The following is a 12,701-nucleotide window of genomic DNA, read 5'->3' on the forward strand; positions in this document are numbered from 1 at the left end:
GCTTATCTCTTAGCCGACCTGAATGAAGAAGTTTATATGGAGATGCCGAAAGGCAATGAAGTAGTTTTCTATAGCCTGAATTGAAAATTTGTCGATTTACCTTCAAAGGAAGAAATCAAACATGATAAATTAGTTTGCAAGCTGAAAAAGAGTTTATATGGGCTTCATCAGTCAGGACTGATGTGGAACGTGGAATGTGGATTTTTTCATCAGAAACCAAAATTTTGTAAGGTCTATCGCTGATACGTCTGTTCATTATCAACATAAAAATAACAATATAATTATTACTACGTACGTCGATGATATATTATTATTTGGGAATCATTCAACACTATTCGTGTCCTAACTTCTCGAAATATTCAGTAATAGCTAGTGGCCAAGAGGACTGGGGAAATAAAATCCTTTATGTGTTGCCGACGTTTCAACCTTTATTTCTGGTCTTTATCAAGGCTATTCATATGAAGTACCCCTTATATTCTCCCTTATATTCTCCAGATATTTAAATGTTAATGTGGGCATTTGTCATCAAATAAAATTATTAAAGAATCCCTCATTAGAGGGATGAAGAGCTCTAATGAGTCCTCTTGGCCACTGGCTATTACTGAATATTATTTGGGACCAGTGCAGAAGTAGAATGTGTGAAGAAGAAATTCAATGAACGGTTTGCAGTAAAAGATCTTGGTGAAGTCAAGCATGTTTTATTCATGAGAGTATCTAAACGAGGGGATAATATCAGACTGGACCAAACAATGTACGTTTTTGAAATACTGAAGGAAATGAACATGTTAGAATGTAGAAAGGTATCTACTCCTTCACCAATTGGAGAAAAGAATAAATCGTGTGAAAATGACGAAGATATGTTAGATGATTATGAAAAGGCCATGTTTCAAAGAATCATTGGAAGCATCTTATATCTGTCCATCTCAAATAGGCCAGATCTAGCATTCGCAGCGACATTTATGAGTCAATTAAATCACAAATCAAATGTCCAACATTGGAAAGGAATGAAACATATTCTTAGATATTTAAAGGGAACAATGCATTATGGATTAGAGTATTGTAAGACTGGAAAGAAAATTGAAGTTTTTTGTGATGCAGACTGTGTGCGAACGAAGTGGACAGGAAATCATATAGTGGATATGTTTTCATATTAGCAGGAGGAGCTGTGAGCTGGACCAGTCGAAAGCAGCATTAAGTAGCATTAAGCACCGTAGAGTCAGAATTTGTTGCACTAAATGAAGCCAGCCAAAGAGTTTGTGTTTTTGCAGAAGTTGGTTGAGGAAATTTCTCAAACTGAATATTTTGAAGATGTCACATGAATATTGATAATCAAGGAGCAATAAAACTGGCAACTTCGGAGAAATCCAAACATATAGATCTGAGGATGTTCTACGTAAGAGACCTGATAGAAAATAAAATATTTCATCTGAAGTCTACTGAATCTAAGTCAAACGTCGCTGATCTATTGACGAAGACTATACCTTTGATTTTGATGAAAAACCATTTGAAAAATATGGGGATCAACGATCCAGGGGGAGTGTTAGAATGTGGTATTTAGATCGCTATTTATTTGAGTTTGAAGTTGAAGTGACATTCATTGTCAATAAAAATTTATAACTTGAAAAGACGTGGAAGTTATTTTATCTGCATTTTTTATCTCCCCTCTTCCTCAAAAGGTGAACATACGGAATATTACTGGAAAACCAAATTATTTGTTACTCCAAAAAATATCAATTCAATCACAAAACATAATTGCAAAACAATTATCATTTTACATCTCCCCCCCTTCAGGGTCGGGAGTAAGGAGCTAATTTATTGATATGTACATACTCTGACTTATTTCTACGACCTAAATCTACTGTATATATTACATTAGACATAATGTAATATATCTAATTTACCTCTATTTCCTAATTCTTCATACACCTCATCACCGATATTAAGTTCTACACTTTTCCTGTTCTTATCAATCCGCTACTCATTCCTATTATGACTTCTTTTAGAATTTTGATACGCTAATTCTCTATCTAGGTATAGCTAAATCAGATTTAGTACATAGAGGCAATAGAATTATATGTGATTGAACACGCCTCAGTGAATATCTTGGAGAGAAATTTGTTACACTATGAGTAGTCAATGAAATACCTTTAGTTGCCAAAAAACAAGAATCAGCAGAAATTGAGTCGGTATCGTGGCAATATATTTATTATTCAATTCTTACAAATTGCTACAGTTTCGAGGAACGATTGTCCTCTTCTTCAGGCTAAAAAAAAAAAACAATGAACATACAGAATTCATCGAGTGCGAAAGGGAGGAGCCAACCAACCTACATATAATGAAATTAAGAAAAATAACGACATCAGCGGTATAACGAGAACAGATAGGGCATGACTCTACTCTAACCTAAAAAACGGTGCAGAAGTCATATGTACTATGACGGCCACAGAAAATCCTATCAACAATAGTCACAGAATAAACTACAACTAAAGATCCTCAACCAGTTGACTCCAACTTTTTCATACGATATTAGAAATTCAGCAGAACTTATAGAAAAACTGAAAGACATATCAGTACCACAAGACTATTGTCTTGTCTCGTTTGATGCGGAAAGTCTGTTTACGAACATAAAACAGCCTCTTGTTGAGCAACTTATCTTGGATAACTGGGATAATATACAGCCTTTTACTCAGTTGGACCTCAATAACTTTTTGGAACTGGTGAAGTCAGTTTCCGTAGTGGCTGTGTGATGTTCTTGGACCAATTCTACGAACAGGTTTCAGGATGCTCAATGGGATCGCCCAGCTCACCCAAATATGCAGATATGGTGATGGATTATGTTCTGTGTGAGGTGGTAAGAATATCTGGTATAGACCTTTTAATCTTGTGCTCGTATGTGGACGATGTTTTTGCCGTGATAATGAAGAGTTCAATCAACCGTGTTCTTGATGTTTTCAATGCTATTGACCCACATTTGAAGTTCACTTGTGAACTCGAGGATGAAGACTCATTCTCCTTACCATTTCTGGACGTACTACTCATAAGAGATCCCAATGATGGTCAAATTAGGACTAACTTATATAAAAAGCCCACAAGTACAAACCGGACTATAAATTTTCATTCTCTACATCCTTTGCACCAAATGTGATAAAAGAGAGAGTTAGGAGGGTTGCAAGATTAAGTGATCCCGTTTTTAGAAGAGACAATTTGAGAGTGTTGACAGCAGATCAGAATCAGTTAAGAATAATTTCCCCAGAAGATTAGTCAACAAATGCATCAATGACAATATAAATCAACCTAATGAAACTAGAGACAACTTTCATTATGTGAAGATACCACTAATTCCTGGTCTATCTAGCAGATTGATGTCAATTTTAAACCTAGATAATTTTAAGTTTGTCACATATTCCAAGAATACTTTGGGAAATATTTGTTTTTCGAAACTTAAGTCTAAGACGCCGAAAGCACTAGAATCAAATTTGGTATATAAAATAAATTGTAACAATTGTGATGGCTGCTACATAGGCACCACAAAACAACACCTAAAGATTGTCCAATCATAAAAGTTCAATAAGGAACCTATCCAACAATAAAACTGCCTTGGTAGAACACCATCTTGCCACAGGTCATAATTTTGATTTTGAGAGAACGTTTGCATTTTAGATAGAGAAAGAGACTATAGAAAGAGGATGATATCTGAGATGGTTTGTATAAAAAAGTTTGATAATTCTGTTAATTTTAGAAGTGACATAGACAATTTAAGTAATACATATTGCCATCCCATCAATAAAATTAAAATTTAGAATGGATAGTTGTTGACGAACATAACAGTGGTGTCTACACTGAGAAAAAATATTTCAATTGAAGTCTGTTATTTAGAGGCTTCGCATTGTGACCATTAAATTGTTTTTTCTGTTCGATTAGATGTTTCATTGAACCTAAAATTTTGAATAGTTCGGTCAAGACATCCATTTTTTTTCCATCAGTTAATTATTGCAAAAAACTTTACGCAGTAGTGCCTAATCATCTGTTTCGTTGTGGTAATTAGAACCTGAAAAATATACTTGGTCATTTACTCAGAACGAATAGGTTCATTCCTACAATACGTATTACTTTTCGTACTATGAAACCAATGGTTACAATAATGAAACGAAAAATTTCCTCCAAATAAACGGTTTCATTAGACCATCCCCCCTGTTCGCACGCAACGGTCCACTTGATACTCCCGCCAGTCCCGCCAGAATAATCTAGATTTTAATCAGATACGCACGCGGTACGCAAAGAGGTTTATCTTTGGTACGTGTAAATATAAAAGCAAGTGTATAGACAAACTGTGAGTGGTAATGAGTGAAAAATTCAAAAGTATTTTGAAATCTTGGGGATTGGAATACCTCATCCAATTATTTGAAGGTAAGTTCACTGTATATCTATTTTAACAGGTGCATGGGTATCATATGGGTATGGTTTTTGGCGGTTTTTGTCCAAAATATTTTCCGGTGTTGTATCAAATCTCACGATAAGGGATATATTTCATTAATTAGCTATATACTTGGTTTTTTATTTGTAGAAGTTCAAGATTCTTTATTTCTTTTATATGATTGGATTTTCTTCTGATTAGTGAGTGGTAATCGAAGTTCTTCAAAAGTGATTTTTTTACAGATGAAGGTATTGATGATACTGCCTTCGATTTGCTCGATGAGCAAACTATGAAGGAACTTATTCCGAAAAAAGGAAGTTTCCTCATTTTTCGTTCAAAATATGAACAATATAAGAACAAAAAAGTTATCGAAGACGCTTTAAAATCAGATATTATAATTGATGTGAGTATATAATGATCTTCAGCATTCTGGAATATTTTCTAAATCCTAATATTTCTTCAGTCATTAGAAACAGCCTCAAACTCAACATCCACTGCTCGTACAGTCACAATATCTGACTTGGGTACTCCGTACTATTCAAGTGATGTATCCAATGACTCCAGATGTTTCATTCCAGAATTAGATGCTATTTTAAATAGTGAGGAGCAATCTAATGAAAACGCCTGTCCTAATTTAACACCTATAATGAGAGAATCGAAAACCAAGCGACCGAGCTCCTCATTATTCATCAATTACATGGTATATATTGTTTAATTACTCTACTTAAACAAACATGATTATTGAAACCTTGGATTTTATAAAGCTGTCAGAAATTTCATATTTCAAAACCATTTTTTCTCTTTTTCCTTTCTAGTCTTTGGAAGATTTATTGCGCAGTTCTACTGAAGGTAGAATATTATTGGCGAAAAAACAGAAACTGACCAATGACTCTAGACAGAAATTAGTGAATTTGATAATAGACGAGTTAATTAACGAATGTCTTCGATCGAAGCAAAGAGTGGAGTTAGTATTAAAAAATAATATTCTCGTGTTCTGTGCTAACGTTTCAATTTTGTTTACAGATTGAAAACCGAGAAGCTGATTGAAATTGCAGAGTCTATACAAGAACTGTTTGTGGGAGAAGATAAAAACACATATTATATACCATACAGTTCCAAAAGGGACAGTCTAAGGAAACAACCAGCCCGAGGAAAATTGTGGTATAGGTACCTCAACATAAAAGCTCAACTGAGGTTGATAAACAAAGAAAAAATATCAACTCCAGAAGTGGAGTCTGAATCATTCACAGTTGAAGAACAACAGTGCTTGGTATTCCTGAAAACGCATTCTGAACCTTACCATGACTTGTTGATAAATTGGGAAGCCACATTTGACATAAGAAAATCCATTTATTCTGAGTGTGAAATTCAAACCCTGTTCAACGATATTAAATGTTCAGATAAGGATTATTTTCTAAATTTGGTGAGCATTTTATTTTATTACCAATAAAATTTTACTTTCATATTTTGATTACAGAAATTCTCTTATTTTCATCTTGAAATTGATTCGATTATTTTATTTTCAATTACATATTACATTCATATTGAGATTAATCAAGTTGTCTTATTTTTAGCTCGAAACTGATTTCAATAGGGATAACCCAGGAAGAGTGGATATCATTTATTCTCAGTGGCCTAAGGTTTTTCCAGCAATTTTAAGGGAGTTAGAAATTAGAAGAATAGCGGTAGCTAAGGAATTCAACTCCCATGAACTAGGTTTGTTTAACTTTTTCCTATACAGATATTGATTTTTTTTTTACCTAAAATTGACTTGTATTTTATCATTCTATTTTATGAAACAATCAACTTGTATTTCAATATTCACAGATCCACAGACACAAGCGTTCAGTCATCTGGCCTATTTGTTTTCCCCATCTAATATTAAGGGAAAAAACTTCCACTGGAGGCCATCCAGAACAGAGGTGCAAGATAGCATTTTTTGTGTTGTGAAGGTACCTATATAAACTTCTTCATACTTGTATATCATTATGCTTGAATATTGGACATGACTGCTACAGTTTTCTTTGCTTTTTTGTTTTTCAGGATGATGAAGAATTAGAGGAGCGGATTAAAAGAAGGAAATTGTTTTTAGATAAGGGTGACCTTCCCTTACAGCCCTTTGCTTATGCTGTTGTTGTGTTGGAGGAGATTACATTCTTCATCCATTGTTATGGCAAAAAATACAAAATTGATGTTCAGAATTGTACTCGTTGCATAGAGCTTCTTTATAAACTATACCAGACATTAAATCTTGAATATCCTCCAGAAGGAAAGAGCGTTTGGAACTTGGTGCAGGAGTTGGTGTTTGATACTCCTTGTAAGGAGAAAAACTCAAGCACATCTAGTGTCTTATCTGATATTAAACATCATTTAATGTAAGTGCTAGTTGTGAACATAGATACTGCTTTTTTTTTTGAATAAGACTGTTTTAATTGATCTCAAAAATCAGGTTATATAATTGAAAGGTGAAAGTTTGACTTAATTTGCTAAATGTTGACTTGTGGTTTCTGCAGAATATCTCTCAGTAGTTTGAAGGTTTTGATGCTCCACTTGAAATTAGAGCATCGATGTCATGATTATAGCCAGATAAGGTGTGGTGAAATTGATTGTTTCAGAATATTCTCTTCTCTCAAATCATTCAGACAACATGTCAATAGTAAACATATAGTAAACCTTGCAGATTCGAATCTGGTTAAAAATGAAACTCAGTGCATTAATGAAAATATCAATCCCCAACAGATTGAACAGAACGAAACTATTCCACCAACTGATGAAAATATCTCTAACAATTCACATAATGAATATCATTTTGATTTGTTCAAGGATTCCATTGATCGTAATGTGCTACTCTTCATTGCTAATCTTTATGCAGACAAATCATTAAACAGAAAACATGTTCAAACTATCATCAGACTTATGAAAGAAATGCTTTTGGAACCTTTATCAATTTTCAAGAATTATTTGGCAAAATTTGATCTGAAACAAGAAATTTCAAGCTTCTTCCATGTGTTGGATAATATTTTTGAAAATTTAGATTCAGAACATCTCAGGTTCAAGACTCTGGAAGCATCAGGATACTTTGTTATTCCAGAGGAAATCATTGTTGGAGAACGTTTAGAAACATTTCATGATCAAATTACTCGTAAAAATAACACAAGTCAGTTCATACCGATCTCTAAAGTTTTAAAAAAAATTTTTCAAATTCCTGACGTTCTTCATGTCGTTACGCAATACTTACAATCTTTACTGAATGATGCTGATATACAAAATATTGTTCAAACCAAATATTGGAGGGAGAAACTAGATTTGCATGAAAAAAATGAATTAGTGCTGCCTTTATTTCTATACTATGATGACTATGAGACTGGAAACCCCTTAGGATCCCATAGTGGTATTCACAAGTTGGGTTGTATTTATTATTCCATACCTTGCATTCCAGTCTTCTTCAAGAGCCATCTCGAAAACATATTTTTGTGTCAGCTCTTCCATACTTCCGATTTGAAGGAATTTGGAACAGACAAAATTTTTTCTAGATTAATATCAGAGTTACAAAAATTGTCGAAAGAAGGGTTTGAAATTCAAATAGGAAACACAAATAAAAGAGTTTTCATTGAACTTGCGTTAATTATTGGAGATAATTTGGCTCTCAATACTTTGTCTGGCTTTGTAGAAAGTTTTCGTGCCAATTATTTCTGTAGGTTTTGTAAGTGTTCACGACAAGAATCGGAAATATTGCTTGAAGAGGATTTTAGCAAAATACGAACTGTAGAAAACTATAACATGGATTTGACAGGGAATGTTTCTCAAACAGGCATCAAGGAATCTTGTATTTTCAATTCCATTTCTTCATTTCATGTGACTAAAAATTTTTGTGTTGATATAGCACATGATATTTTTGAAGGCATAGGACTTTTCGATATTATTGAGATATTATGTATATAAGTTAATCATTACTGATAAAATACTCGATTTTGATGTTATGAATGATCGTATCAAACATTTTTCTTATGGTAAGGATGATTCTAATAAGCCACCACTCATAACTCGCAATAATTTGACATCTAAAAAAATCAGAATGTCACATTCGGAAATGAAAACTTTTATTTTGTATTTTGGAGTAATGTTTGGTGATCTAATTCTTCCTGGTAATGCTTGTTGGGAATTATATTTCCTTTTGAGACAAATATTGGATATTGTTCTTTCTGATTGTACCAAACAAACAGATCCAGTTTTTTTAGCTCAGCTCATAAAAAAACATCATGAACTTTACATGGAACTTTTCAATTTGAAATTAAAGCCAAAACATCACATTGTTACACATTATCCAACCATCCTTCGAAATGAGGGACCTCTAATACATTTATCAACTTATAGATATGAATCAAAACATAGAGAGTTTAAAGCTAATGCTAATATTGTGTCGTCACGTGTGAATATTACACATACTTTAGCGGTAAAGCAACAGCTTCGACTTTGTAATAGATTTTTATGCAAGAAAGGATTGAGTAAAGGATTTGAGTACAAAGGAAAATTCATTTATGATATCAACACTAGCAATTTTGATAAGGCTTATTTGAATGCTCTTAAAAATGTAGTTTTCTTTGATGAATTCAAAAAAAATGTAACATTAGTAAAAAGTATTAGAATAACGAATAAAATTTATAGAGTAGGTGATCTTATTCTAACTGGAAAAAAAAATAAGTTTCCTGAATTAGCTCTAATTGAAGCTATTCTCGTTAATGAGCACAAGGATGTATGCTTTGTCAACAAAAAAATTGATGTTATAGAGTTCAACGCTCATTTTTATGCCTACAGAATATCCATATCAAGAGAAATTAGTGTCGTAAAGCTAGAAACACTTAAATTTGTTTCTCACCTCAACCATTCCGAAATTAATGGTATTTCATATGTCACATTATTTTGGAATAATTACAATTAATTTCACCTTTGCTCCATGTTTGCGAAAATTTCACCTTTCAAATTATATACATTCTTATACCAAATATTATGTTATGCTTAAGACAGCTAGTCATTATTATATACTATATATATGTATTTTGTTGTTGTTGAAAACAGCATATATCATTGTTATTATGTTATATTATAGGTTATTTTTTTGGAGGATAGTTTAAGTGGAATAATTTCAATCAATTTCACCTTTGCTCCATGTTTGCGAAACTTTCACCTTTCAAATTATACACATTCTTTTACCAAATATTATGTTATGTTCAAGACATCAGCTAGTCATTATTATATACCATATACATATATGTATTTTTGTTGTTGTTGAAAACAGCATATATTATATCTATGTTATATTATAGGTTGTTTTTTGGAGGATGGTTTAAGTTTAATCAATTTCACCTTTGCTGTATGTTTGCGAAACTTTCACCTTTCAAATTATATACATTCTCACACCAAATATTATGTTATGTTTAAGACAGCTAGTCATTATTATACCATATGTATTTTTTTTGTTGAAAACAGCATATATTACTATATGTATATTATATTATAGGTTATTTTTTGGAGGATGTTTTAAGTTTTATGAACATTTGATATATATATATATATATATATAAAAATAAATAAATTTTTGATAAATTTATTTTTTTGTTTACTCTATCACAAACACAACGAATTGCATTGGGGTAATACTGGGTTTTATAGTAATAATTAATTGAGTTGTTCAGTGCAAATAAAAAATTTTATTTCGATAATTCAATGAATTATTTGGTGCAAGGGAAAAAAACGCAACAAATTGCATTGGGGTAATACTGGGTTCTATTGTGATAATTGAATGAGTTCTTCGATGCAAATAAGGGATTTTATTGTGTTGACTGAATGAATTGATTGATGCAAGACTAAGAAAAGTTCTCATAATCAAACTGTTTTGATAAATTCAACTAAACTAAATTAATTGTAACAAAGTAATGGAATGATACATATAATTAAAAAAAATTGAATTGATACAACTAAAAAAATTAATTGTCTCAATTATTTCGGATCAATGACAATTATTTAGTTGGTTCTATTAACTTGGCTACTTGAGGCTATATTTATTAAATTTTTCAATTGCCACAATGCTTTTTTTTTCTCAGTGTAATATATGTTTCTCTTTTTTATCCTGTGACTGTTTGTTTGTGATCTCTACGCTGTTGAGTGAGATCACATCCATTGGCTTGTTCACGAAACTGTATTTTGTAATCTTTAGTTGTAGTTTATTCTGTGACTATTGTTGATAGGATTTTCTGTGGCCGTCCATAGCACATATGACTTCTGCACCGTTTTTTTAGGTTAGCGTAGAGTCATGCCCTATCTGTTCTCGTTATACCGCTGATGTCGTTATTTTTCTTAATTTCATTATATGTTGGTAGGTTGCCTCCTCCCTTCGCACTCGATGAAGTCTGTATGTTCATTGTTTTGTTTTTTTTTAGCCTGAAGAAGAGGACAATCGTTCCTCGAAACTGTAGCAATTTGTAAGAATTAAATAATGGCAATATATTGCCACGATACCGACTCAATTTCTGCTGACTATGAGTAGTATCATTATACTCTTCAGAGCATTCTGAAGCAATCGCTGAGCATGAACGACCTGGAAGTTCATTTATCTTACACCGTATTCTGTCCGTATTCTATTAACTAAAGTTTGGTTTGAACGTTCATTCAATCCATCTGATGATGTACAATCCACAGCAGTCAACACCAAAATGATGTTATACTTTTTTAAGAAATTTTTGAAAACTTTAGAATTAACGGCCGGATATCGATCCACCAGCAAAATCCTAATCTGATTATCTTCTGCAATTGGCTGTATTAATTTAATTATATCTCTACTTCGTTGCCCCTTCGAACTATACGTAAAAGCGAAGCTGGTGACGTGATCCACTAATAAATGTAAATACTTTTTCGAGGATCCATAAGCGAAGAAACCACCTATTGTATCTAGAGACATTATTTCGTAAGGTTCCCTAGCTGAACCTAACTGAGATAACAAACCCAAAGTTTGACATTTCCGTGTTTTATTTTTCCTACATATTTCACAACTTCTACAGAGGTCCTTTATTAGACTATCTGAGTTGTAACAATAGTAAAAAGGCCAAAATGAGGCCAATGAAATATGTGTCGGTCCAATATGACCATACTGTAAATGAATTTCTTTAATATTAATAAGTGCAAACGCTTGTGATATAAATAGTCTTTCTTTATTTCGCAATTTTTTGTATATATGGCCATTCTTCTTCTTGAGTGTGCTATATTTTTTTTCAAACTCATGCTCTTTTGATCTGACTTGATATCTTCAACTGTCACTAAATTAACCGTTTGAAGTATATCATCCGAATTATCAACGGATGCCAACACTGGATTGCGCGATGAAGCATCAGCTGCTTGATTTGCTTCTCCTGGTGAATATTCAATCGTAAAGTTATATTGAGAGAGATAATATATCAAATCGCCCAGCTCCTCATCTGTCCTGGCTTTAACCCTCAAATTTTCTAACGGTTTGTGGTCCGTTATAACCTTGAAAGAGATACCTATCAACCAATATTGCCAAAACTTAATCGCCTCCCTTATAGCCAAACACTCCAAATATATGGCCTTCTTCTTAGCTTGTGACGGATTGAACCTTTTCGAAAAGTAAGCTATCGGTTTCAATTCGCCAGAATCTTGTTTCTGCTTGAGAACCGCCCGCATACCAAAGGCACTGGCATCCGTAAAAATATAAGTATCTCTATTTTGATCAAAGATTCCCAGGACCGGACTTTTACACAAATAATCTTCCATAAATTCAAAAGTATATTGATATCGCTCATCCCACTTAAAGCTCACTCCTTTCCTTGACAAATTGTGAAATGATTCCAACTGGCTGGTATGATCACGAATATATTTATATTAAAAATTTATTTTACCCAAAAAATGTCTTATGTTCTTTTTATTCTTGGGTTGTGGGAACTCCCGAATCGATTTTGTTATCGTTGCAAGGTCGAACTGAATTATAGCTTATGCTATGACCTAAATATTTAACAAATGGTTGCACAAAGTGATATTTACTCAAATTTAGTTTGAAGTCTTCCTTTTCTATTGCTCTCAGTAATTTTTCCAAATGATCCAAATGTTCTTTGAAAGTTTTCGGAAAAATAAGTATATCATAAATATAATTTAAGCAACAATCCGTCAATCCATGGCGACGCGATATACTCGATAATATCCGTTGAAATATTGCCGGCGACACTTTCAACCCAGAGGGTAACCTCTTCCATTGAAAATGTCCAGACTGTGTTACGAA

At 32.8% G+C, this 12,701-nt stretch overlaps 1 protein-coding gene and 1 long non-coding RNA gene across 2 annotated transcripts; one reads left to right on the plus strand and one right to left on the minus strand.

The window, feature by feature from the left end:
- Positions 1 to 3,977: 3,977 nt before the first annotated feature.
- Positions 3,978 to 4,206, minus strand: LOC123314459. The gene is made up of 2 exons (XR_006537820.1): positions 4,111 to 4,206; positions 3,978 to 4,048 (listed from the first exon to the last, which is right to left on the minus strand). It is a non-coding gene; the product is annotated as an uncharacterized LOC123314459 (long non-coding RNA).
- A 77-nt stretch (positions 4,207 to 4,283) lies between these two features.
- LOC123314457 lies at positions 4,284 to 9,939 on the plus strand. The gene is made up of 9 exons (XM_044899761.1): positions 4,284 to 4,407; positions 4,657 to 4,817; positions 4,878 to 5,114; positions 5,230 to 5,378; positions 5,438 to 5,837; positions 5,989 to 6,130; positions 6,242 to 6,366; positions 6,458 to 6,789; positions 9,739 to 9,939. The coding sequence occupies exons 1-9, from the start codon at positions 4,341 to 4,343 to the stop codon at positions 9,851 to 9,853; spliced, it is 1,728 nt and encodes a 575-aa protein (XP_044755696.1). The 5' UTR covers positions 4,284 to 4,340; the 3' UTR covers positions 9,854 to 9,939.
- The last annotated feature ends 2,762 nt before the right edge of the window (positions 9,940 to 12,701 follow it).

Source organism: Coccinella septempunctata, chromosome 5 (genome assembly GCF_907165205.1).
Source record: "Coccinella septempunctata chromosome 5, icCocSept1.1, whole genome shotgun sequence".
Taxonomy (NCBI): domain Eukaryota; kingdom Metazoa; phylum Arthropoda; class Insecta; order Coleoptera; family Coccinellidae; genus Coccinella; species Coccinella septempunctata.

Bases quoted from the DNA above. Each gene is read 5' to 3' on its own strand.
- LOC123314457 (XM_044899761.1), top strand. From the start codon at position 4,341: ATGAGTGAAAAATTCAAAAGTATTTTGAAATCTTGGGGATTGGAATAC. The intron at 5,379-5,437 runs GTTAGTATTAAA...TTTTGTTTACAG, and splicing joins CGATCGAAGCAAAGAGTGGA to ATTGAAAACCGAGAAGCTGA. The intron at 5,838-5,988 runs GTGAGCATTTTA...TCTTATTTTTAG, and splicing joins AGGATTATTTTCTAAATTTG to CTCGAAACTGATTTCAATAG.